This window comes from Siniperca chuatsi, linkage group LG17 (assembly GCF_020085105.1).
Source record: "Siniperca chuatsi isolate FFG_IHB_CAS linkage group LG17, ASM2008510v1, whole genome shotgun sequence".
Taxonomy (NCBI): Eukaryota; Metazoa; Chordata; class Actinopteri; order Centrarchiformes; family Sinipercidae; genus Siniperca; species Siniperca chuatsi.
The window spans coordinates 9,847,830-9,872,467 of record NC_058058.1 but is presented as its reverse complement, the minus strand read 5'-3'; the positions used below and the strand labels follow the sequence as shown (position 1 = coordinate 9,872,467).

Here is a 24,638-nt window from a genome sequence, read left to right as displayed (position 1 = left end):
TGTCATCAATGTTAAATGTACAGGTTCCTTACTTTCCAGCCACATGTTAACTCAGAAAACAACTTGAGAATGTAAAGCAAAAGCATATAAAAGCATGCACTATTACATCTGCGTTTCTGATATTAAAACGGACAATCTTAGGGAACTATAAGATACAGAAAAAAGACTGTTGTAGTGTGGATAACTGCCTCAAACAATATATTATCCACAGAGCAAGCGGCTTATGCTAGATAAAGCAAATTGTGGACACTTAAATGTAATCAGTAAAAAGAAAGGGCTGTGGTAATGGATATAAAGAATATTTGATTTAGGAAGAAGAATATGGACACAATCAAATTGATGGAGATCAGCTTTTTACATTTGACTTTATTTAAGACTAATTTACATTAGATCACAATAGATGAACCTGTGTAGTTATTAATAAACCGGTCTGATTGTCCACAATATTAGAGAGCCTGTACAGATATAGTTTTTTTTATTACAATTTGAGATACATTTTCTGATAATAAAGTATGCTAAGGATATTACAGAGTGACTAAAATCAAATAGGTCCATAAAATAATGTTGCTGAACAGTATATTTCACACAAATAACTTTCTGTAAAAGTTTAACATGTCCTGGTGCTTTTATTCCACACTCACCAAGCTTGAGTTAATTATTTTTCGGTAAAGAAACAAAGGTGATGATACTCAATACTTAGTTGAGTTACCAGATCTTAAATCAGTGCTGTACAGAAGTGCACAGAAAAAGTCCAAGTCTCTGCGTCTTTTTGTTTTTGCCACGTGTCAGTCGAAGATTGTGGAAAGTGAAAGTCTTACAGAAAGACCAGATGTGACTCTGGATCATTTCCATTCTTCCCTCAAACAGTTGTGTGGGTGTGCGTGTGTGTGCTGGCTGAGAGCAGACTGGTCCAAAACAAGCTCACAAAATAAATATATGGGTGGAGCTCAGAGCATATTTTGAAATGAGAACTTGCAGAGAATGATTCATAAAATGATCCAAACTTTTAAAATAAGCTCTAATATTGCAGGTACCTAAACAGGTAATTCAAAGCTGCATAACAGACTAATGATCAATGAGTTTTCGATTTTAGGGTCTCACTGCCGCCAAAACACCTGGAAATATTAAAATTTTTCCAAATGAGGCCATACCGTAGGACTTCCAAAACAACTTTTGGCCAACTTTTAGGAAAGAAAGTCTTATTCCATCTCTTTTTTTCAAGGTTAAACTAGTTTTTTGAGCCAAGGAATAAACTGTAACTAAGTTATTTAGGCATTTATGCAACAGATGAGTCAGTGTGTATTTATTTCTTTTTCATATACTTGGACAGAAGCTGCACAGGGTTATGTCATAACTGCTTCACACTGTCTGGCCCTTTCTGCCAGTCTCCACCTGCTTTCCAGGCCTGACTGGTTAGTACATGGCCCTCCATCATTCAAGGCTCCTGAGGTCAGATTGTTATTTCTGCAAATGGCAGTTTTGGACTTCGGTATTTTTTTTCCCTGTTGAGAGAGAGAGAGAGAGAGAGAGAGAGTGAGAGAGAGATATATAAATTGCAGCATCCACGTTGGAGCAGCCTCATTCAACTGGTCTAACCATGGAGTTCAAAGGAGTGTGTGTGCTGCTGGGAGTACTACTACTGGTGAACTGCTCGTTTCAGCAGACTCCACCAAAGAAGAAGCAAGTGAAAAAAGGTAGATGGAAAACAGGTGATCTGTAGGATCATATTTGTTACATTGAGTTGTTTAAGAGATCACTATCAAATAGAATTTTCAAATTTTTCTTTAAACAGCATGTTTTCTATATAATCATGTGCTCAAATCTCCTTGAAACAAGAAATTATTATAAACATTTGTCAGTTATTCTTTCATCACTGAGCATGCACAAACACCTGATGAGTTTCCTTGTGTCTCTGGTGTTGCTGGAATCAAGATACAACAAAGGATGCTGCCATTGAGGCGCTACAGAAACAGATCAACGACATCGTGCAAGAGCTCAACCTACTGAAGGAACAACAAGCCCTGCAGACAGGTGAGAAAATTTGATCTTGTTTGATAAAGGAATGGAATTATCCAAAAGTCTCCTAACACCAGGTTTTATTACCAACGGGGCAAAAGGGGCAACTACCCCAAAAGCCCCACACTAACTGTGTGTCAATCAGTCGTGCATAATATGAGTTATTGCTCAATTTGTGTAGGAATTTGCAATCCTTTTTGACGGCAAAGGCCCGGTCACCCTTAGAGACAAGGCATGATTTTGGAACCACAAGCTTAATTGTTTTTGTGTATATTGTGCTCTTGTGGTGCATATTCCTTAATAAAGTTGTTTTAATCAAGTTACCATGTAGTCATTGACACACAGGAAGCTTGGGGCCAGGAGACAGGTGGGGGGTCAGTAGGGGCCTAACAATTGTTTTGCCACCAGGCGCTCTAACAGTTAATCCGTCATGGTTCAGATAAAATCTGAGTTAGACTTGCAGATTAGCCAGGTTTAAACCCCTGCTGAAGTCTTTCGAGCCTTAGACATGCAACTCTGTGGCTGAACCTACTTTATGATCACCTGTGGAGGTGTGCAAGCAGCCAACAGTATCACATTTGTAATAAAGACAAACACTTTGTCTTCTGTCTGCAGTGGATTACAACGTGAATGTTTTAAGGTGTGAATATTATTGATAGCGTGACATGAGCTTAATTCTTCAGTGCACAAAATATGTATTCAAGTTGGTCAATAGTCTGAGGTATGCTTCTCTTAAAAACTAAGACAGATGGTATACATGTGCAGTTTTTGAAACTGCAAGTTTTAATCTGGACAACACATGGCAAACCTGTGTCTGATCTCTTGTTCAGAACACAAAATGATATCCAGTTGTCCAAAAATCTACAGTACAGAAAAAAATTTCATCATGTTGCTCATTATCTCTGAAGATACTGTGCTTATGTACTGTCTCCAAAATACCACAGGACTACTTTTATTTCTATTACCAAAGGACAGCTCTCAGAGATAACGGGATAACTGTATATGACACATCATTGATCACATCTATTTAACCATCTGCCCTCTTTTATGTTTCTCTTCAGTCTGTTTGAAAGGCATAAAGATCCATGGCAAATGTCTCTTGGCTGACCCTGTGAGAAAAAGCTATCATACTGCCAGTGAAGACTGTAACTCCCTGGGCGGTGTCCTCGGTACGCCCACATCCAGCGATGAGAATGACCAGCTCAGAGATTACATCCGCCAGAGCATCGGCCCAGATGAGCAGATCTGGCTGGGCATCAACGACATGACGACTGAGGGCACCTGGGTGGACCAGACCGGCTTCAGCCTTATATACAAAAACTGGGACACGTCCAACAACCGATCCCCTCAGCCGGACGGTGGCCAGTTACATAACTGCGCCGTCCTGTCCGGGGCCGCCCGTGGGAAGTGGTTTGATGAGAACTGTCGTGAGGAGAAGCCCTCCGTCTGCCAGTTCAACATTGTTTGATCACCTTTATCTCATCATAGACTGCGCATGGTTATAGCTGCTTTCACTGTGTGCTCTTGCTGCAATGCCACTCTGCCTGCTATTCTAAAAGGAGTTTTAAACCAGTGGTTCTCAGCTGGTTTTGCATCGGGACTAAATTCTGATCTAGGAGTCAGTCAGTTTGCATGGGACAGCGATATTTGTTATTTTTGACTAAAGTGATCTGGTGATATGTCATTTGCAGCATTCCTTGTGGTCACAATACAACCAGGAAGAACAGTTCAATCTATAATAAGTGAGAGATTGTAGGACATCATCTCCAAAGGAATCCATGATTTCTGCCTTCTCTTTAAAAACAAAAACAAGATAATTTTTCCAATAATTTCAAAACATAGCTTTATATCGGATGTTCAAAAGGTGTGTGTAGTTGCTGGCACCTTTCACAAATGTAAAAACTGGGTGTAACTTTCCATTATTTCCACACATCCACACCTCAATTACAGCAGCTCCATGACTCACTGGTTGAGAACCACTGGTTTAAACTCAGGCATCCCTTTACAACTAGCCTACTGTATTTTAATGACAAGACTCACATGGAGCCAGAATTATAAGTGATATTGCATTAACAGAAAAAAATAACTACATTCTTTCAAGAGATTATTTCAGTTTGCTGGTCTTGTAGTCTCCTATAACGTCTAGCCAGATGTAACCTGAAAAATCAATAAACTATGAAAACCCATTCCTCTATTGTAATTTCTTGAAGGAAAAGTTTTGGGAGATACGCTTTCATTGCTTTCCTGTTGATTGTTATCAATCTTCTCATCTAACTCAGCAAGAGAGTGGTTGTTTCCCAAAATGTCAAAAGGCACAAAACTGAAAGACAAAAACAGAAATGCAGACTTTATTTCAAATTTAAAACCTGCATCTGCAAGAAATGTGGTGCTCTATGTAAACCTGGCTTCTGCATTTTTGGTTTCCAGTAAAACACACTACTACAATCTTTAGTCTGCCACACCCTCCTTCACACTGTTTTTCATGGCCAGAGTTCCTGTGGTTGAAGTTGTTTTCACCATCCAGAATGAAAAAGGTGATTTTTTTTTCAGCATAAGAAGGAAAATTAAGTGTGATGGCAGTAATTACCTTAAGAAGTAAACTGTTTCCTCACCAGACCATATTCCTAGCATTTATTGCAAAAAAACTACATTGTATTTACAGGTAAAGAAAAACCAAATCTCTTAAAAACAGACAAGTAAACAATATACGGTAAAAACACTTATAAAACAAAAGAACCAGAGGTACTTGCACATTTTTTCATAGTCCCTGGTCCTGAATCCATTTAGATTTAATAAAACTAAACAAATCAAACATTAAAGGAATAGTTTGACATTTTTGTTGCTTTCTTGCTGAGAGTTAGAGGAGAAGATCGATATCACTCTCATGTTTGTACGGTAAGCTACAGCCAGCAGCTGTTAGCTTAGCTTAGCACAAACACTGGAAACGGGTAAACAGCTAGCCTGCATCTGCCCAAAGGTAACAAAATCCACCTACCAACACCACTTAAGCTCACTAATTAATACATTATATCCCATTTGTTTAATCCATATAAAAACCAAAGTTAAGGTTATGTGCTGGACTATTTCTTGGTTGGAAGCAGTGACTTCCTAGAGTCTCTCACTGTGACGACAAGACTACAGGAAGTCACTATACAGATTAAACAGATATAACGTGTTAATTAGTGAGTTTAAGAGGTGTTGGTAAGTGGATTTTGTTACTTTTGAACACAGCCAGGCTAGTTTTTTCCCCGTTTCCAGTCTTTATGCTATGCTAACCAGCTTCTGGCTGTAGCCTTATATTTACTGGACAGACATGACAATGGAATCGATCTGTTCTCAGCAAGAAAGCGAAAGAGTATCTCTCAAAATGCCAAACTTCCTTTAAAGTAGAGGATCACAGCTTCTACTCTTGAAGCTTTAGAAATGTCTGAGTTTTGACAAAGACGACATACACATCATTTTCAGAATCAAACTCAGATTCCATGAGTGTGGTCGAGGCTCAGAAGTTCCCATCATTACAGTCCAGAGATACTCTGTGTTTTAACGAGAATTTAGTAACAGCAGTCCATCATGCAGTTACTCTCCCAACACACTATAAGGATTCCTCTGTTACTGGTGTTTGTGGTTCCATGTCAACACCAGAGAGCCGGATCGTGTTTATATCACCTGTGCTCTTGAACGTGTACAGTTCATTGTCCACCATCCTGCGGTCCTGGAAGCCGAGGCTGTCCTCCCGGGCAATAGGAGTGCGTGGACGGGATGGGATGAAAGTTTCAGATGGGTTCAGGAATGTCTTGAAGTGGTCCATCTCGGGCTCGTGGTCCGGTTCTTTGATTACAGGCAACTCTCTATCAGTGGGACCTGTAAATGTTTGATAAGAGTCTACCTGCATCCCTTTGAAGTGGTCCTGCATGCTGTCGGCGTAGCTGGAGTCACCCAGCAGGTGGCCGTACACCATCGTGTCGTCTATGGAGTCGTAGACGTGGGATTCGTTGTCAGACCGAGTTTTGGTGAAGTGCCTATCACCCGGGCGGAAGATGTTCTCTTTGTGGATGTAGATGGATGACTCCTTGTTCATCCTGTCTTTTTTCCTTTTCCTGTTTGAAAAGATCAAGGCAAACCACAAACGATAAGAAAGGTCCGATCTTACAGAAAATAGACAAATAAATATCACTAGTTTATGCAAAAACACGATATTTTATCCAACCCACATAGAAACCAAGGCCCATATTCATCAAACGTCTAAGAATTTCGCTTAAGTATGGAGTCTCAAACCTGACAAAATGTAATAAAACATTTTCATATGTGTGAAAAATATAACTAAACATCAATACATCAATAAATAATATTGTTGGTATAAAATAATAAGTGTAAAAAGAAATATAAAGCTTTATACTTTTCCTTTAACCTCCAATCAGTTAGTAAAAAAAAGCAAAAAGTGTTTTGTTTAGTTTTTCAAATCATTTTATAAAATAAATTAAAACTTAAAAATTGAAGACTAAAAAAAAATTAACTATTTTAGTCTTAAATTTATACTTAACTAATTGTATTCTTCAGCTCTTTGGTTTTCTTTTTTTGGTCTTGACAAACATTGTATCATTTATCTATTATTTAACTATTATTATTATTATTTTTTATGTATTCAGTTATATTTTTAACTGGTCTGATAATCTTTTACAACATTTTGTCACTTTCAGGACTCCACACTTAAGAGCCAACATAGAGGTAAAAAAGTTATTTGCTTAAAGAATAAAATGCATTTATCAAGCAACTTACTTAAAAGAATAGCCAATAAGACACAAGGTTTTGCTCAACATCAACCATATTTAAAAAATAATAATAATAATAAAATTGTGTAATTGTAATTCTGTAAAAACATACTGTATGTGATTTTTACTTTTTTTAAAAGTTTGTTTTATTTGTGCAAAATTCTTAATATGTCCAGCAGGAAATACAAAATTAACAATTAAAAATGTAACCTATTTGTAGTAAATAAATGTATAAATAGGGCTGAAATTATTGGAAACTGGCTAAAATGGAAACAAAAAGAAAACCAAACTTGAGCAGGGAGGAAAATTCTGCCGCTGACAGATGAGGTGCGTCAGAGAAAACAGATAATAAGAAGGAATTTAGTACCACAGTGACAAGCGCAGACAAGATGCATGGCAAGTGATTGCAAACAAAATCAGTGCCAGCTTTATTCTTGCTGTTCGCCATAGTAGCGTAACGTCCTATCAAACGTGTTTTGGGTTAACAGATTCCAAGAAAGCAGAAGCTGCAAATAGTAGGCTAAAACTACTCTATTCTGAATTATTCATATTACTTCAGATAACATATTATTCAACATGACCAATGATATTTTCCCTCAGAAGGTGTGCTCTCCTCTGTCTCTGAACTGTAGCCATTTAGCATCTTAACCAACTAAAGAGACCTCCGAATTTGATTAAATAGTTTTTATTTTTAAGTTTGCAAGTAGGAGTAAAAGTGAAGGATTGTTACTTTTTCATTTCACTTAAGTTCATAATCTCACATTTAACGGTTTGATAAATGCTGGCCCAGATGTTAAAGTTTTGCTACATGTGTACTCACTTTATGATGATGCATGAAACAGCCAACACTATGAGCAAAAGCAAAAGAGCTCCTGCTATCCCGAGGAGGATGGCCAAGAGATCTGTAGGGGCAAAAAGGAGAGAGTAGAATTAAGTCCTTTACTTTAGTTATTTAATGTAAAGATTTTTTTTTGTATACACGAAAGGCCAAAATTAGTCCTTCTCGCTTACTGGTCTTCTTCTGCAGAACAATTTTGGTCACTGCACCAAAGTGTCCCTCCTCTGGTATACAGTTGTCCATGTTAAGATAGAAACTCTGTGGTACCAACAGCTTGTCCTCCGCCGCCTCGTCCTCCCTGCGGCTCATGAGCTCCTCCTCGTACCCCAGCATCTTCACCTTGATGGCGGTGTGCCCTTCATTGCATTTGGGCTGGCTGACGTTGACAAACTGCATGTATGCCTGGTACTGACTCGGTAGAGTGACGATCCAGGATACGGTGGAGGAAGGCCTCATACCCCGAGGCCAGTTGGGGGTAGCCAGCAGGGTCGGAGACGACATCCCTGGACTGACTCTGTAAATAATGGTCTCTAAAAAGGGATGGAAATAATGCTGAGTGTCAGTACTGTATCATGTGGGTGAATAATCTCTGCTAGTCTACAAATTTAAAAGGTGTCTCCAGCATTCGTGGTACAATAGTGCCCCTGTGTGGAATTTAAAAATAAAGTGAATGTGCTCTATTTTACTATAATTACAGTGGGGAATCAAGCATATTCATGCAGCATGACACATTTTAGGAGAATGCAGACACATCCTTTTAGTAGGGATGCAACAAACAATTATTTTCATTATCAATGAATGTGCTGACAATTGTCTCAATTAATCAATTAATCGTTTGGTCTATAAAATGTCAAAAAATAGTGAAAAATGTTCATTACAATTTCCTACAGCCCAAGGTCTTCAAAATGTCTTGTTTATCTATCAAACAGGCCAAAACCCAAAAGTAATGAATTTACTATTATAGAAGACCAAGAAAAACAGCATATATTCACATTTGAGGAGCTAAAACTAAACTGTTTAAAATTTTAAAACAGTTATTGGACAATTAAAATTGTTGCGGTTTAATTTTCTGCTGATCGACTAATCATGTCAGCTCTACAGTGTCAAATATCATCATTCTGGATGTTTGGTGCAGCAGCCTATATAATCATCCTTATCTGTCTCATCCACAGTGCTTCTACTTCTGTTACTGATTTCCTACATTAGAAACTCTGTCAACAAACACTCAAAACAAAAACACATCTAACCTTGCTGCATTCAGTTGGTGGTGAAGTGTAGGGGAAGATAAACAAGTAGAACTGATAATAATAAAGTTAATCAAAGCAATTAAGTTTACTTGTGGGCAACGGAACAAGCTGTAAACACAACATTGACTGTCACCTTATAAAACATGTTAGCAAACAGTTGCTTATTTACACATCCAGCAGACATGGAGCGACATTATCCTTGATTTAAAGCCGTGTTTGTGTCCACCTGATGAATGTAAGTCCAATAGTCACTCTCTTTTTAGCTCTGTCATGTCTGAATGAACTAATTAAGGGAAGTAACTGTTTCTTTAGCTGCTAAATGCTCCACTATGTTCACTATGTCTGCCGTTTGGTGCTGGGCAGGTAGTGTGCAGTGGGTTTATCAGAGCTGTTTGTCAGTTAAAGCAGTGAGACTGAACCAGAACAGTAAAAGTTGCGGGCAGTAAAACCAAAACAATGAGCTGAAAGACACTAAAACGCTTTGTAGAGGAGTATGAGCAGGGTGATGATTTTCTGTTTGTTCATCACCATGAGTGACCTTTTTCAGTCATCTGATCCCTTGTTAATAATAAAATACACATTATTGCAGCTCTAAGGAAACTCTTGGCTTCAACAATGGATTTCTCTATCTGTGACTGTCGCATACTGGAAATAAAAAGGTAAATCTGGAAAGAAAACCTTTTTGTTTGACATCAAACGGGCTAAAATCGGTTTTCCCTGTTTTCCACAGGGATAGTTACAGCAGTTGTTCCCAAACTTCATCTGCCATGCCCCCTTTTAGACGCAGATACAATTTCAACCTTAATCTAATATTCCAGTTAGCGTCAGCGCACCTTTTTTCTTTAATGTCCCCAAAAGAATTCCATCCACAGGCGTTTTTCACAGCAGACATTTTGACTTGTCAAGGAAAGCACAGATGTTACTAATGACATTAACTCTTTAGCTCTGTTCCTGTAATTACTGCAATGCAATGCACCTATGTTTGACAGGTGAAAAAGGTCTATTCAACTTCAGTTACTCTCCACAATTTTCCCCCAAGTCATGTGTGGGTGGCTGCCATGCTATCTGTCCACTCTAGCTCACCCTGAAAAACGGGCGTATAGGTCGAGTGTGCAAGCAGCTTATTATGACCCATATTTATGTTTATTGTGAACCCAAAAAAGTCAACATTGACTTATTTAAAATTTTAAGTTACTTAAGTTATGTTACATAAGTCACATGTAACATTTATTTTAACCCAAACCATGATCTTTTTCTACACCTAACCAAGTAGTTTTGCTGCCTAAACCTAACCAAACTGCTACCATTTCACAACGTTAACCATGTGTTCAGATGACTTACGTTCCGTACTTGCCTGTCACTAGTACTCTCCACCGGTCATTTTGGGGATGGCAATCGCCCTATTCTGTCGTTTATATATGAGGACATGTTGTTAAAATCTGTGTCAGATCTCTCTAATGTTGATTAAAACCATAAATAAAAGGAAAATATAATAGAGCTAAAACCATTGGTTGATTAATCTATTAGTCAGAAAATTAAACAATTCAGTAATTTTTCAATCAAAAATGCCAAAAATTCTCAGAAAAATTTGATGCTTGTCTTTTACATATAAACATATATGATAATAAACTGAATATCTTTGGGTTTGGAACTGTTGGTCAGACAAAACTGTTAAAATGAAGATGGTGCTCTGGAGTGTAAAAATTAAATTAATACTTAGCTGCAGCCTGCAGTATATTCATGTCCTACCTGGGATCTCTTGAGTGAAGCTGACATTGAGAAAAGGCCCCCTGGTCTTGCTGAAGTCCCGGGCTGTGGCTGTGATGGAGACGTTTGCATGCACCTGAACTTTCTGGATGACTCCATTGAAGCAGAAATCTCCAACAGAAAACCCATCTCCCTCTGCCACATGCAGGGAATCCGATTGATTACACTCCTGGCCTGGCAGGGACTGTCGGAGACTCCCTGTGGGCGAAGCCAGATCCACTGCGCTGTCCTCGGGGATGTTGAGGTACCAGGTGAAGCGGTGGAGAGGCATCGGTAGACAGGAATCCAGTATGGGCACAGTGAGGAGAGTCGTAGAGCACAACACCACATTTTGGCACCCTGTTATTAAAAAGGCACAAAATGAGACTGAGAATATTAACTTCCCAACAGCCCGAGTAACAAATACAAAGATATACTTTCTGACAAAAAGTTTAAGGGAAAAGTTTGACATTTTTGAAATATGCTTATTCGCTTATTCAATGAGAGTTAGATGAGAAGATCAATACTACTCTCATATCTGTAATAAAAATTTAGCTACAGCCAGTAGCTGGTTAGCTTAGCATAACAACTGGAAATAGGGGGAAACAACTAGCCTGGCTCTTTTTAAAGCAACAAAATCTGCCTACCAACACCGCTAAAGCTCAACAATGAACATGTTATATCTTCTTAGTTTAATCCTTACAAAAACCAAAGTGTAAAAAAGATCCATTGTGGTTTAAATGGGGGTTAAGTGCCAGACTATTTCTTGGCCAGGCGCAGTTACTTCCTGGAGTCTCTGCTGGTTGGCGAAGAAATTAATTTGAGATATAACGTGTTAATTAGAGATCTTAAGAGGTGCTGGTAGGTGCTGTGGTCATGAGTGGTATCAATCTTCTCATCTAACTCTCAGCAATAAAGCGAATATCCCAAAATTTTGAACTATTGCTTTAAGACATAAATATACTTTATACTGACCTGAATTTTTCTTTAACCTGGGAACTGTGATAGACATCGACCTCAAAAAAGCTACAATCATTTTAGCTATTCATGAACATGCAAAATAAAAACATCTTACCAATAACTTCACTGGCGGTCAGACGCACATCTTCATTCGGACAGTCGAGGAAGGAGAGCTCGGCCTTAGTGCCTGCAGCCACGTTTATCTTCTCTTCAACCTTAGAGCCAATGCTCATCTCACAAAGGGGATCAGAACCCACTTTCTCTATCTGCAGGGACACCCCTTGGTGTTTGGTTAGATCCACTGTACACAGAACTAAGAGGGAAATACAACATAGAAAGACAATATTGATCAGTGATCAAAAGGAAGGCTTCATCTCAGCTTTTATTGTGACAATAGTTTATCAGAAATTCTGTTAAAACAAAACTACGTTATTTCTTTTTGTCTAGATTCTGCATATAAAATATTCAGTAGTAATCCATTATAATTTTGTATACAAACATCACAGGCTGATGGACAAGCAAAAAATCTGATTTGAGCTAAGTTTTGATCTAAAAGTCCAAAATTATGGCTTTTTATGCGTAAAGTCATGTATGTTTGGACACACATAACCCCACTTTGTGCCTCATGTATTACCATCACATTCAAGTCACAGAGCCAAGCATTCGATTTTGCAAAAAAAGATGATCTTTGAAAAACCCAGAAAGTCATTAAACAAAACTTCCTCAAATCTTCAGACTTTTCTAACCATCTGGATGAAAAAAATATTCTGTATGCTACTTTAAAAAAAAAAAAAAAACAGTTTCTCAACCTGTGACTGTATTTCCCAATCAAGATCAACAGAAAATGACACGTTTTTGTAAAATACAAGCAAATTTTTAAAATACATTTTGAAATATTGAAAAGTAACATCAATATACACTAATATAACTGATCATTGTTTTTATTTTGGTTCACGTAGCAAGGACGTGTCATTCCAACTGCCATGTTTGTTTGGATTAGGAAACAACTTGGGAAACGGGTTAAAAATCTTTTTTATCATGCAACAGACAGAATTTGCTTAGCTCTGTGACTCGAATGTGATGTGAGACATGAGAGGTACAAACTGGGGCAAAGACTCTCACAACTTCTACATTTTAATACATTTCTTAACAAGCTTACGAATTTATTAGCTACTATAATTATTATTATAATTATTATTATTATTATTATTATTAACTATTATTAGCTACTAATTTATTATATGTATCAATAAAACTAAAATTAGCCCGCTTGGATCTGTTCAGGATAACAAAGGTAGGGGAACATGGAAAAAGTGACCTTTAGGACAAGAATCAAATCTGAAGTTTCGACAGAACTGGGATCAGCCATCCCACCACGGCTCCCAGCTCGTCATGTTTTAATACTGTACCTGGATGACCGCTCCTCATTACAGAGACTTTGTAGTTCAAGGTGAGTCCTTGTAGTGTCCTGTTGGTTTCACAATTCTTCAGCACCATGTTGAAGTTGCCCTGCTGATGCGCCGGCTGAGGATCCACCAGAGTCAGTTTGGTCACCTTCTTGCCCTCTCTGTGGTACTCCACCTCCACTTCACCTTCGAGGCATTCTGGAGCCGTGTGATCACGGAAATGCATCGTGTAGTTGTGCATGCCGGGCACCGTGAAGTCCCACTGTATCTGCTGGTTATCAGGGAACTCTCTGGGATAGCTGGCTGTGATGAAGCCTGTGTCTGATACACCTCGTGGTAGGTTGACTTTCACTATGGCGACCACTGGAGAGAAACACAGAGAGAATATTGTGGTTTGAAACATGCAAAGGAAGTCATCTGTATCCCTTTAAAAAAAAAAAGCTTTTAAATGCAGTTAGAGGTAATCATTTTGAGCCTGAATCAATTATCCTTTTATATCTGATGATGATTGAAAATTTACTTACAACTAGTTTTGGTGAGGTTTTTTTTTTTGCAATAAAAAGATCAATATTTGTTAAAGAGAAACTGAGAAACCAAAACTGTGTACATTTAGGATGAAACGATATGAATATGTTAGAGAATTTGTTGTGAATGTTGTTTACAATTTATCTAAGAAGAAGATCCTTATGTGCCTAGTTGAGATCTGGATTTTACCACTCAGTGTAGAAACTGGAGGGTATGTCAGTCTGGGGCATTTGTGCAATGTGCAATCTTAATAACAGAAAACGAGTTAATTTAGTTTTTTTGTCCTTTTTCCTAGAAGCCACCTAAGACAAATCAGCATCCACTACAGCCAGGAGGCGATTTGTTAATTTTTAACAGGGGGGATGGCCCAATGGGTGCTGTCCTGCTGTTATTACAGACATGTCTGAACTAACCGCGACCCCTCGACTCACTAATGGATTCGCCTCTTCTGTCGAGCCGTGACATTTAGCCCGAAATTGTTAAAGTTTGTTACAGGCCACTAAAGACAGAAATATTGAATAAACGACGATATTAGATTGTTGTTATTTTTTTAAATACCGTACTTATCTAAACATATTGAGTGAAACACACGACTGCTGAGAAAGGCTATGTTCTGAGGCTGGATTTTTTTTTGTTATTAGCGTTGTTACAAATGTCGAAGGGATTTTCAATGAGGTTTTCTTACTTCTGGACAAGAACCAGGAAGTTCCGGTTTCACTTTCTATGAATGATGTTTTTCTTTTGGCTTTGTCTATGTGTTAGCTGAAGATATCTCGTTACTTTCTGTATGATGTTTTATATGTAGTGGTGTCTTCTAATCAAATGTTTGGCATGACACGGAAATAAAAACTAAATTACTAACTTACTGCTGGTCTCTGGCCCAACATTGAGTTTGAAATCAACAGGATCCAGCTTCCGGTCCCCAGGCACCTTTAGAGACATACGGCCCTTGTAGCGAGCCAGGATGGTGACCACAGTTCCTCCTTTGCAAAAGGTACCAATGGTTGCTGGCCCCGTGCGCAGATAGGTAACAAGAGAGTATGTGTGCTCATCTGGACAGGTCTCCTCGTTGGAAATCTGTCGCATTCCCAGTTCTGGGAAGTCCAGTTGGAAGGCCCGAGTGGAGACAACTTTCAGATCCCAGGTGAAGGTCCGGTTGAAGTCTGGGAACAGTGAGGACTCGGCCTGAACAATGTCACCTGAACAGGAGGTCTCTTTGCAGTCTGAAATATGTAGAGAAGAGCATAAAAGCAATGGTGATTTAGTTTTGTGTTGACAAGGATTCAAACAACTGCATTGTTAAAACATGAAAAACAAGTCGAAAGAATTAAGATACATTTTTCTGTAAGCTTTTATAAGGAAATCATTTTGGTGATTATCAGATATAAAATCTAGCCAGTGAGTGCGTCGATGTGGGAGTGTTTTCTTTAAATGGTCTTGGAAAGAGCAAATCATACAGGAAATGGAAATGACTGTCATGCTTACATTTTTTTATCGTTCATTAACAATACTGGTGAAATTAGTAACAAAACACCACAAGTTGAGTGTTACTTTAGTGAAATAAGAAAGGAAATTATTATAATGTCAAGAACATGACGTGCATGTTGTTTTTCACTCAAACAGGAGTAAAAATGCAAGTTCAAGTTTGCCCTAACTCCAGAGATTTTCTACTAAAAAGATATATTTAGTATTTAACCAGTTTTTTGTTTCCTCCTCGTCAAAAAATGTGTTTACATGTTGTTTTTCTTTTTGAATAAAATCTTGATTACCTGAATCTTGCTAGCCTTGCTTGTGTGAAAGCCACCCTAACACATTGTCAGATTCATTCCACTGTAGTTCTCAGCTGTTTGTACGAGAGCTGAGAACTACTACGGTACATTACAGACGAAATACGTCTTTCAAGGTGGCTTAGGAGCCTTTTAAGAAAAGACTTTTACGGTCATCAGAGCACAGGTGAGAAACCTGAAGAGAAATATTTATTAAAAATATCAATATCCTATGTTTAGATCCTCATACCAATTTCTCTGTTGATCTCCACACTGAAGACATCCTGCGGTCGAGGACAGGTAAACTCTATTGTGGTGTTGCGAGGATCTGTCAGTCTAAGACTTTTCGGGTTGCATATCTGTTTGGGTGCCTTGTTCATGCACACACTGCACTCTGGCTCACTGGTCACCCTGCTGATGATGATGATGGTTTTAGGGTCAGGGGTCACGGCCAATATTCTGCCACCTAAAGAGAAAGGCAGTACAATAAGATATTGATCAAAACAAAGAGCAAAGACTTCTCAGCACAATGACTCCTCAAATAAGATGTTTAAAGAGAGATTCTGTTACAGTTCATATTAACAATAAGTTAAAATATTAAATATTATTTTAAAAAGGTATACGTCAGTTTAATGTATACAGTATATGTCACAGTAACTGAATGAATCGTTTTGTTTAAGTGACATGCCTATCGAATCGATTGAAACCAACGTGGCACTGAATGACATCGGTACCAACATGTGCACTTACAAGCTTTTATTAAGAAATTATTAAGTAGGAGACTGTCTCTGTGTGTGTTTCTCTGCTGAGCATGTGTGACTGTCAGTAGACCGTAGAGCGAGGGGAGATTGTGGGCGAGGTTTTAATGCTGCAGCTTGTTCTCCGGGGGAATCCATGCTTTGACGGGGTGCAGCCATATTTCATTGCGACGCGCCAACGCACGATATGCAAATTGACGTATTTCCGTCATCGATGATGTGGATTACGTCGATGAATCATCCCAGCCCTATCCCACAATGCATCATCATTAGGTCGGGTGCACATACAGACCCTACTGGAGTTCAGGTTTAACTTAGGTTTACTTTAGTTAAAAATCTTCAACAACTGTTGAATGGATTGTCATGAAATTTGGTGCAGACATTCATGTCCATCTCAGGATACATTTTAATAACTTTGGTGATCCCTTAACTTTCCATCTAGTGCCATCATCATGACATTCCCATCCATCCTCAGCTATACTTTTTTTAGTTAAGTGCTTATCAGCAAATGTTAGCGTGCTAACACATTAAACTATATACAAGATAGTGTGCATGGTAAACATTATACCTACCAAACATTAGCATGCTAACATTGTCATTGTGAGCATGTTACCATGCTGAAGTTAGCATTTAGCTCAGTGCTGAGTACAGTCTCATAGAGCTAGCATGGTTCTTCATTTTGTTCTTGAATCAGCTGTAATTACACATCCTAAAATACCTTCTGCACTGTTTTGTGCATATGCATTATGTTATGTACATGAATTTTATAAGATATGTCATTGTATTTTATTTTTAGGTTGCCTTTTTTATCACTTGGCCAGGGACAACAGATGAAAGTTAGCTTTCTATGCTAGCTCTAGCTCATTTACAGCTCTTTTTCTTCTGTTAATTAATGAGCATTGTCCCTGTCAAATAAAACTGAAAACAAACTCTGGCAAAGTATTTAAATTTAAGCTTTGGTCACCCAACTGTGCCCATAGAAAGAGATTTACACTATTATGAAAAATTATTATGTCAGGTATATTTTAATGAAGCACCTTTGTGTTTTTTAAAAGGACGTAGCATCAGTTTTTAGGAATATGTCTTTGATGCGTTGTTCTGTAAATAATTTTTTAATAATAATTTTACAGACACTTGCCTCTTGGTGCTGCTTTGACAGTGAATGCTGTTGAGTCCAGTTCTCCTTCTTTGGGCACTTCAACAGTCACAGTCGTCGCTCCAAGCAGATCCAGATGAGACACCTTGCCACTCTTGCAGTAGCTGTTAGTTTCGATCTTTCCATCACTTTTAGTTGTACTCACTGAGAACTGATAGCCATCTTGGCAATTTTCTGCTCCAGACATCTCCTTTAATCCATCACCAGGGAAGTCCAGAGTTAATACAGTCCTCTCTGGTACACTAATGTCCCATGTCAAGGATCTTTTAAAGTCCTTGAAGAGGTTGGGATCAACTTCTCCTGCAGCAGGGGCGCAGGAGCTCTTGGTGCATTCTGGATAACAAAATGAAAAATATTTGAATTTTATACAGTTAATGGGCATCTTTTCTTTTTTTTAACCACAGAAAGACAACGAGCCTAGACTTCCAGTATCATGACTATGAAGGACGAAACATGACTTGATCATCTATAAATAAATAAATAAATAAGTACAATATAAATAACTGCTGAAGTAATTAAATAAAGATATAAATAAACAACTAAAATAACATTTCTATCAATCTTAATTTGATTATTTCTATATTAGGTTTTATTTATTTATATAATTCTACATTTCTTTCTCTTTGTTTTTTTTAACTTATTTCTGTATTTCTGAGAAGAAAATACAGAAATAAAAGTAGAAATTAAGAAATACAGATATAGAGACTGTATAAGTAGATTGTAGAAATGAATAAATGAATTAGACATTTATTCATTTTAAAAAGTAATTAAACATTTATTTATTACTTCATTTAATTTTGTATTTAACTATTACAGCTTCTATTTATTCATTTTATATTTAATTTATTAATTAAAATATTTATCTGTTTATTCCTGTCTTTAGTTCAGCATTTAAATATTTATATATTTTTTTAAATTGATGAATGAGTAATTTTTTGTCTTCCATACTTGAGAATTTAATGTATAGTTAATCCCAAATTATCAATCTCGAATTCTGACAGTAATTGAAGTAAATTTTGACATGTAGCCTCTACAGTTCTTACCTATTTTCTTCTTCATCTTTACACTGTACATATCCTGAGGTTTTGGGCAGCTGAACTCCAGTGAGAGTTTTTCAACGTTCGTCAGGGTCTTTTCTGTAGGGCTACAGTTGGGAGTGGAGCCATCAACAGAGCACACTTCACATCCTGGTTCCCCAGGATCCCGGGTAACTACCACAGTCGTGCTGGAATCAACAGTTAAAACCATTGTTCGGCCCTCTAAAGGGGGTAAAAAGGAGAGAGTGAGAAAGTCACCAGGATTGGGTTGCACCAGCTATTTGTAAATCAATCACTAAGTTTCTGTGTAAAGTCCTTCCTAGTCTTACTAATTTGAAACAAGTGAAATCGTGTTGCATCATTAAAACAGGAAAAATTTAATTTAATTTAATTAAACAGGAAGTCACTGTAGCATCACAAGCTGTAGCATTACTGCCAAAAATGTCAGTTTCAGGGGCCAAACCATATATCAAACTTAACTGCCAATAATTTGTAAGTGTAGGTATGACTTTGCTTTATTTATAAATTGATACATGGAGAACCCAGTCTAACTGACGTTACTTGGTCATTTAGCCATTTATTAGCGTAACATTTTGTAGTTATTTTTGTGAAATGTACTTCAGAATCAAGTTTACATTATTATTAAACAGCATTTCAATCAAATGTCAGGTCACATATGTCAGCCACAGTCCATAACTTCTTTTACTTGGATAATACATTAGCAAGCTAACATTAGCTGTCAGTTGGCTCAGTCAGCTGCAACAGTTACACTTTGCAGTCACTGGGTGTAAATATTCAGTAACAACTAATCTCTATGTAGGAACTAGTTCGTGTGGTGCAATTTTTAATTTAGTGATATTTAGCGGTAAATATCCACCTAGTAAACACTTACATTATAAGTACGCTAAGTTTGAACTTAAGAACAGCTGTTGCAGCTCCAACTAAGATCAACAGTGTTACTACACGCTTTCTTAAACGAGTTTGTATTCAGTAATTTTTTCTTACTTAATGGTCCAGCGGAGGCCTGGAACAACACAGATTTGACCAGAGTCTTTGGTTTGACTTGCAGAGACACAACAGCTTGGTTTGGCAGGTCTAGACGAGTCACAGAACCACCTTGACAATACTGAGTCCGGCCATTTGTTTTGGATGTGGCCACCGAATACTGAAACCCATTAGTGCATTGTTGTGACGTCTCCATCAGTCCATCTCCAAGGATGTCCAGGCTCACAATTATCTTCTCAGGTGCCTTCAGCTCCCAGGTGAAGGTTCTGGTGAACTGTGTGAGGATGGAGGGTTGAGTTTCTACTGTTGTAGGGCTGCAGGTGTCCATAGTGCACTCTGGATTAAAAAGCATAGATGTACAGATTGGTTTGAGAATTCAGCTCTCGTGCAAGGTGCATATGCAGGACTCTCAATTGAACAGATTTTATATTAAAAGTCATAGGATTTAAATGAATTGTAGAACCACAACAACCTACGGGATAAAAAATTAAAACCCAATTAATCAAATTATTTGATTACATACATGATAAAAGATGTTTAAACCTGCAATAACTTTTTTGGCCACTTGGGGCTAGTGGAAACAAGTTGCGAACACAATATTAACATATCACCTTTTATATGGCGAGCATATTACGGAAAACATCATCATCATTCATTTGGAATCGTGTTTCTGGTCACCTGATGAAAGTAAGTCCAGTATTCACTCTCTTTTAGCTTTGTTCTCGGCCCTTAAAAAAAATCCATCTTTTTTTGCAGACGTTTTCAGAGTAAACTATACAACCTACACTACAACCTATGAAAAACTTTAAATTATGCCAGTTTGCAGCACTTGAACTGAAAAGAGGAGTTGGTACTGTTGAACATTAAGGTTCCAGCACTGTGAGGCATTGTGAAGAACTTTATTTATTTTATTTTATTTTTTTGTCCTGAGTATATTTGAAAATACAAATAACCAGACCTGTAAAGCCAAGCCATCGACTAGTTAACTGTATGCTTCATCAGACCATCTGTAAACTCACCAATGGTCCGAGTAATCGTCACAGTATACGCCTGCTCAATGGGCTGGGTGCAGTTGAACAGCAGTGTGACCTCCTCCTCAGGTACCAGAGACAGAGTGGGGTGGCAGGAAGTCTGGTTGTTATTCACCCCGCTGACTATACACACAGTACATTGATCCAAAGGCAGCTCGGTGGACACCGTCACTGTCGAGCCTTTGTCTGGTCGGACAACCGTCTGTAGGCATTCTGAGGGAACAGATCAGAGGGAGTTAGCTGAAAATAGCCTAAAGATGTTGTAAACTGTGATCTAAAGATGTGATTTATTGCCTGTTTTGTCCTGTTTCAACTGCACATCAGCTGCTTGAGAGCAAGCTGAAGCACATTCCCATATTTGGACTTGAGTCTTTGGCTATTGCACAAACAACATCAGCTGTATGATTTTCAACAATAGAGCGGAAAAATTTGCTGATTAATCAATAAGTCGAGCAACAGAAAATTTATCTGCAACTACTTTGATATAACCGATTAATCATTTTAAGCTATGCTAGCAGCATGGCTCTAGGGATGGCAATGTCGGTCGGTCAGTCGACCACTTTCATCCAGACTGAAATTTCTCAACAACTAATGGATAGATCGCCAAGAAATTTAGTACAGGGCCGCCCAGTAGCCCCATGTACAAGGCTGAGTGCTTACCGCAGCGACCGGGTTTGAATCTGACCCGCGGCCATTTCTGCATGTCACCCTCCCTCCCACATTTCCTGTCTCTCTTCAGCTGCCACTATCAAATAAAAAAGCAAAGAATGCCCCAAAGAATAACTTTAAAAAGAACCCCAAGAAATTTAGTCCAGACATTCATGGTTCCCAGAGGATGAATCCTACTGACTCTGGTGAGTTTTCTTCTAGCGCCACCATCAGGTCAAAATCTACAAAACTAATGACATTGCTGTCAGCGTCTGCTGTACTTTGTGCAAATGTTAGCATGTTAACACGCTAATCTAAATTATAACAAACATTATACCTGTTTAGCATCAGCATGTTAGCATTGTCTTTGTGAGCATATTAGCATTTAGCTCAAAGCACTGCTGTTCCTACACACAGAGCTGCTAGCATGGCCGTAGACTCTTAGCCTTGTTCAAACAAAAATGCCAAATATTTTCTGGTTTCAGGTTCTTGAAAATGAGGATTTTCTGCTAATATGATTGTAAACTGAATATATTTGGGTTTTGGACTATTGGTCAGACATAACTAGAAGTCAACTTGGGCTCTGGAAAACTCTGATGGGCATTTTTCCCAATTTTCTGAGATTTTGCAGACAAAACGATTAATTGAACAAATTATCAGCAGATTAATCAAAAGTGAAAATAACTGTTAGTTGCAGCCCTATTCAAACATTGAAGGGGCTGAATGAATTAGATGAGTGGACATTAGTTTGTTCACACTGTCCAGCTCTCCTGTGTAACAGGTATTAAGGAATAAAACACCCACACAAATGGTCAGACAGTTGGCTGTTGATGCTTGAGCAAACAGAGTGGTATCAGGCACCCAGGCACACCCATCTCCATGTTGTGTAGTGACAGACCAAAGCAAATTCATTTACTTCTCATTATCGTGAGTCATCTGAGCGCTGAGTAGAGAGGAACTCAAGGTGAAACAGTTTAAAAAAAGCACAAATAACTACTGTTTGTGATATTTGACTCTTATGTGGTAAATGCAAACTTCTCCTTTTAGGGAAATTGTGCATATGCAGCCTTTTCAGATGATACTGTTACTGTTTCATCTGTAATTTTATACATCAGCAGCTGGAAAGCTACATTGCAGCTTTGGTTTCACATTTGTCCCTGTTTTGGCCCCAACTGTGGTTCCAGTGCAGCTTGAGTGGCTTAAAGCACAGCGTTTCTATTAGAATACTTTCATACTAGAGCTTCACTAGGCTGACACAACGGCAGATAATAACTTCTTGCAGATATATCGGTGTCTGTAAATGTCAACCGATAACAAGAAATTGCAGTACAAAACCAAGGTTTGAGGTCATTTAGAAAAAGTGTCCCCATAGTTTGTCAACGAGAGAGTACTGACAAGTTGATTTTTCAACTGTAAAATGTGCAGCTTAGTACGTATCTTGGTCACAATTTTAAAATGTAACAAATCTAATGGATCTGTATCAAGATTGCTTGTGCATGTTATGTGTTTATGTTAAATTTTTATTTATTATTTATTTTTAAATTTTTTTATTTTATTTTTACATCAGTCGATATATTGTTATTGGATTTTTTTAAACTCCCAAACATTGATATCGTTATTGGCCTCAAAAACCCAGAATCGGCCGGGCTATATTTCATATTTGCTATTTCTATTGGAACACTATTAGGAATAAACTTGTGTTTTAGAGAAATGTAAAGCTAACTTATAATATAATTTTTTATGATTTATATTCTATTGATTGGTTCTCCTCTCTTCCAGCTGCTTAACAAAACCTGCCTTCACACCATTACGCTTAGGTGGATCATACATGAAGCTCTACAGTCCCTCCTAGTATATACAGTCTAGGATTTAAATCAAAAATATAACTTGAAAAATCCCAAATACATTTATGTAACCTTCCTCCAATAAGTCTGAACTAAAGGGCACTCCCAAAGCATATGAATTAATCCTAACTTCATTACAATTTATATTAACCCTGGTGGCAGTTTTCTTGCTGCAGTGATGCAACGATTTGAAGGAAAACACTTAATATAATGTTTTTAAAAGCCTGTGTGTGGGTAGCACAAGTTCACACATAGCAAGAAACCAGGAATTCAAAAACTTGAACTTGCATGGACTTGAAAGCAATGCAATGCAGAGCAATATTGCAGCATTTACATAAAATGTTGGCTAGAGGGCTCCATGTGACAGATTGCTGGTCAATCATTAATGAAGCTGTGATGAATTCATGCCTCCAGGAAGCTCCATAAATGCCTGATAAACTTTTTGAAAATGGAGGTTTAGAAGTCAGGACTCTGAATATGTGCTTCAGCCTTTCCTCTCCACTGTCAAGTCTATCAACGTTGACTTAATGTCCTCAGTTATCACTCAATTCATTGACACAGAGCTTAAAACACAGCTCACTTTAACCACAGTGCTTTACAGGCCTGTATCTTTGCATTAGGTTTCGCCTGAGCACGTTTTTAATCACAACAGACGGCATGAACGTATTATGAACTTAAGAATTTAATATCAGGACGCTTCGTGATGTTTTAGCACATCTTTTTAAACAGTGTAGCCTGCTGAAAGCAATTAAGGGGGAAACAAGTAAACGTAAAGCGTCACCAAACAATACATGAATGTATGTTTCTTGCTAAGAGAGATTATTATCCCACCTGATGAATCGAAGACCGTCAAAAACAAAAGTCCCAGGAGCGCGCAGGTCGCACGCAGCCGCATGTTCACTAAAAAATGAGGATGTTCCTGTTTCTAAAAAATGTAGAAAGTTACAAAAAAAGAGGATAATTTAAAAGGAGTTGTTTCTCTCGCAAACACGCAGTGGCATTTTCATTCACTTTACAGCAACAGCGACGGCGTTGACAGTCACTTCCTGCTCAGCATTACCTGCGCAGCGGAGGGCGTGGACCACAGGTGAGTTACCTGCCCAAACTTGACGGTTGAGGAGGAGCCCTGCCGTTGTACCATTGAGCCGAGCCACTGCAGAGCTGATACATACAGTTTAGACTTATGATAAGACACGAGTTCTTGTGTGACTTCCCTCACTGTGTGGCACAATGGGTGCCCTATTTATAAACAGCCAAACATGCCAAGGATTGTTGGCATCGTGTCTCCCCAAAATGAGGCAGAGTAAGGGTGTGGAAACAGAGCTCAAAGTAAAGGTTACTTTATGTTTGAATACCCCAAATGAATAGTGTTATATGCCACCAACAAACTTTGACAAATATAAGATTTTGTCCCTTAATAAAATTGCAAAGGGAATAATATAAACAGCAGGAAGGAAGAATGTTAAATTCCGTCCCTAAAGGAATATTTCTGGTAACAGTTTAAATGTGCTTGGGCAGCTGCATTGTTTTCCACAGTGAAATGATGATGCAAATATGATTAACTGTTTCTGGTGTCTGACAGTAGGTGTTTACTGTGAATAACACTCCCATGTTGCAGAGGCTCCCTCCTGCCTCCACATGCCTCCAATGACGCAGACATTCCTGCACAGAAACATACCTGAGGGCAAGACCACTCACAAACACACATTTGTGTTACATTTTTGAATGCTTTAGCTGCTCATCACCTAAATAATTTATCCTAATTTTAATGCAGAATGCCTAAAATTAACCCTAAATCAAACACCAGCCTTAACTAGCCTCAGTTTTAACTCCTGTAGACTAATTTCTACTTTTTGTCTTGTCTAAACCACAAACTTAAATCACAA

General features: G+C 38.1%; 2 protein-coding genes across 2 annotated transcripts; one reads left to right on the top strand and one right to left on the bottom strand.

Moving 5' to 3' along the window:
• The first annotated feature begins 1,253 nt into the window (after positions 1-1,253).
• Positions 1,254-4,202, top strand: LOC122864249 (tetranectin-like). The gene is made up of 3 exons (XM_044171529.1): positions 1,254-1,694; positions 1,933-2,031; positions 3,078-4,202. The coding sequence occupies exons 1-3, from the start codon at positions 1,598-1,600 to the stop codon at positions 3,482-3,484; spliced, it is 603 nt and encodes a 200-aa protein (XP_044027464.1). The 5' UTR covers positions 1,254-1,597; the 3' UTR covers positions 3,485-4,202.
• Positions 4,203-4,348: 146 nt separating this feature from the next.
• Positions 4,349-23,910, bottom strand: cdcp1b (CUB domain containing protein 1b). The gene is made up of 13 exons (XM_044171525.1): positions 23,584-23,910; positions 20,249-20,473; positions 19,230-19,565; positions 18,231-18,446; positions 17,170-17,520; positions 15,524-15,739; positions 14,374-14,730; positions 12,986-13,345; positions 11,692-11,889; positions 10,620-10,976; positions 7,797-8,153; positions 7,606-7,687; positions 4,349-6,113 (listed from the first exon to the last, which is right to left on the bottom strand). Exons 1-13 carry the CDS (start codon positions 23,645-23,647, stop codon positions 5,609-5,611), a joined length of 3,624 nt encoding a protein of 1,207 aa, XP_044027460.1. The 5' UTR covers positions 23,648-23,910; the 3' UTR covers positions 4,349-5,608.
• Positions 23,911-24,638: the final 728 nt, after the last annotated feature.

What these genes read in the sequence shown, in the direction of transcription:
- cdcp1b (XM_044171525.1), bottom strand. Translation starts at nt 23,647, where the DNA reads ATGCGGCTGCGTGCGACCTGCGCGCTCCTGGGACTTTTGTTTTTGACG. An exon ending in AAAGATGAAGAAGAAAATAG is followed by an intron (nt 17,521 to 18,230) that starts GTAAGAACTGTA and finishes TTTGTTATCCAG; the next exon opens with AATGCACCAAGAGCTCCTGC. An exon ending in TGTCAAAGCAGCACCAAGAG is followed by an intron (nt 15,740 to 17,169) that starts GCAAGTGTCTGT and finishes CTTTCTCTTTAG; the next exon opens with GTGGCAGAATATTGGCCGTG.
- LOC122864249 (XM_044171529.1), top strand. Translation starts at nt 1,598, where the DNA reads ATGGAGTTCAAAGGAGTGTGTGTGCTGCTGGGAGTACTACTACTGGTG. An exon ending in GAAGAAGCAAGTGAAAAAAG is followed by an intron (nt 1,695 to 1,932) that starts GTAGATGGAAAA and finishes GCTGGAATCAAG; the next exon opens with ATACAACAAAGGATGCTGCC. An exon ending in ACAACAAGCCCTGCAGACAG is followed by an intron (nt 2,032 to 3,077) that starts GTGAGAAAATTT and finishes GTTTCTCTTCAG; the next exon opens with TCTGTTTGAAAGGCATAAAG.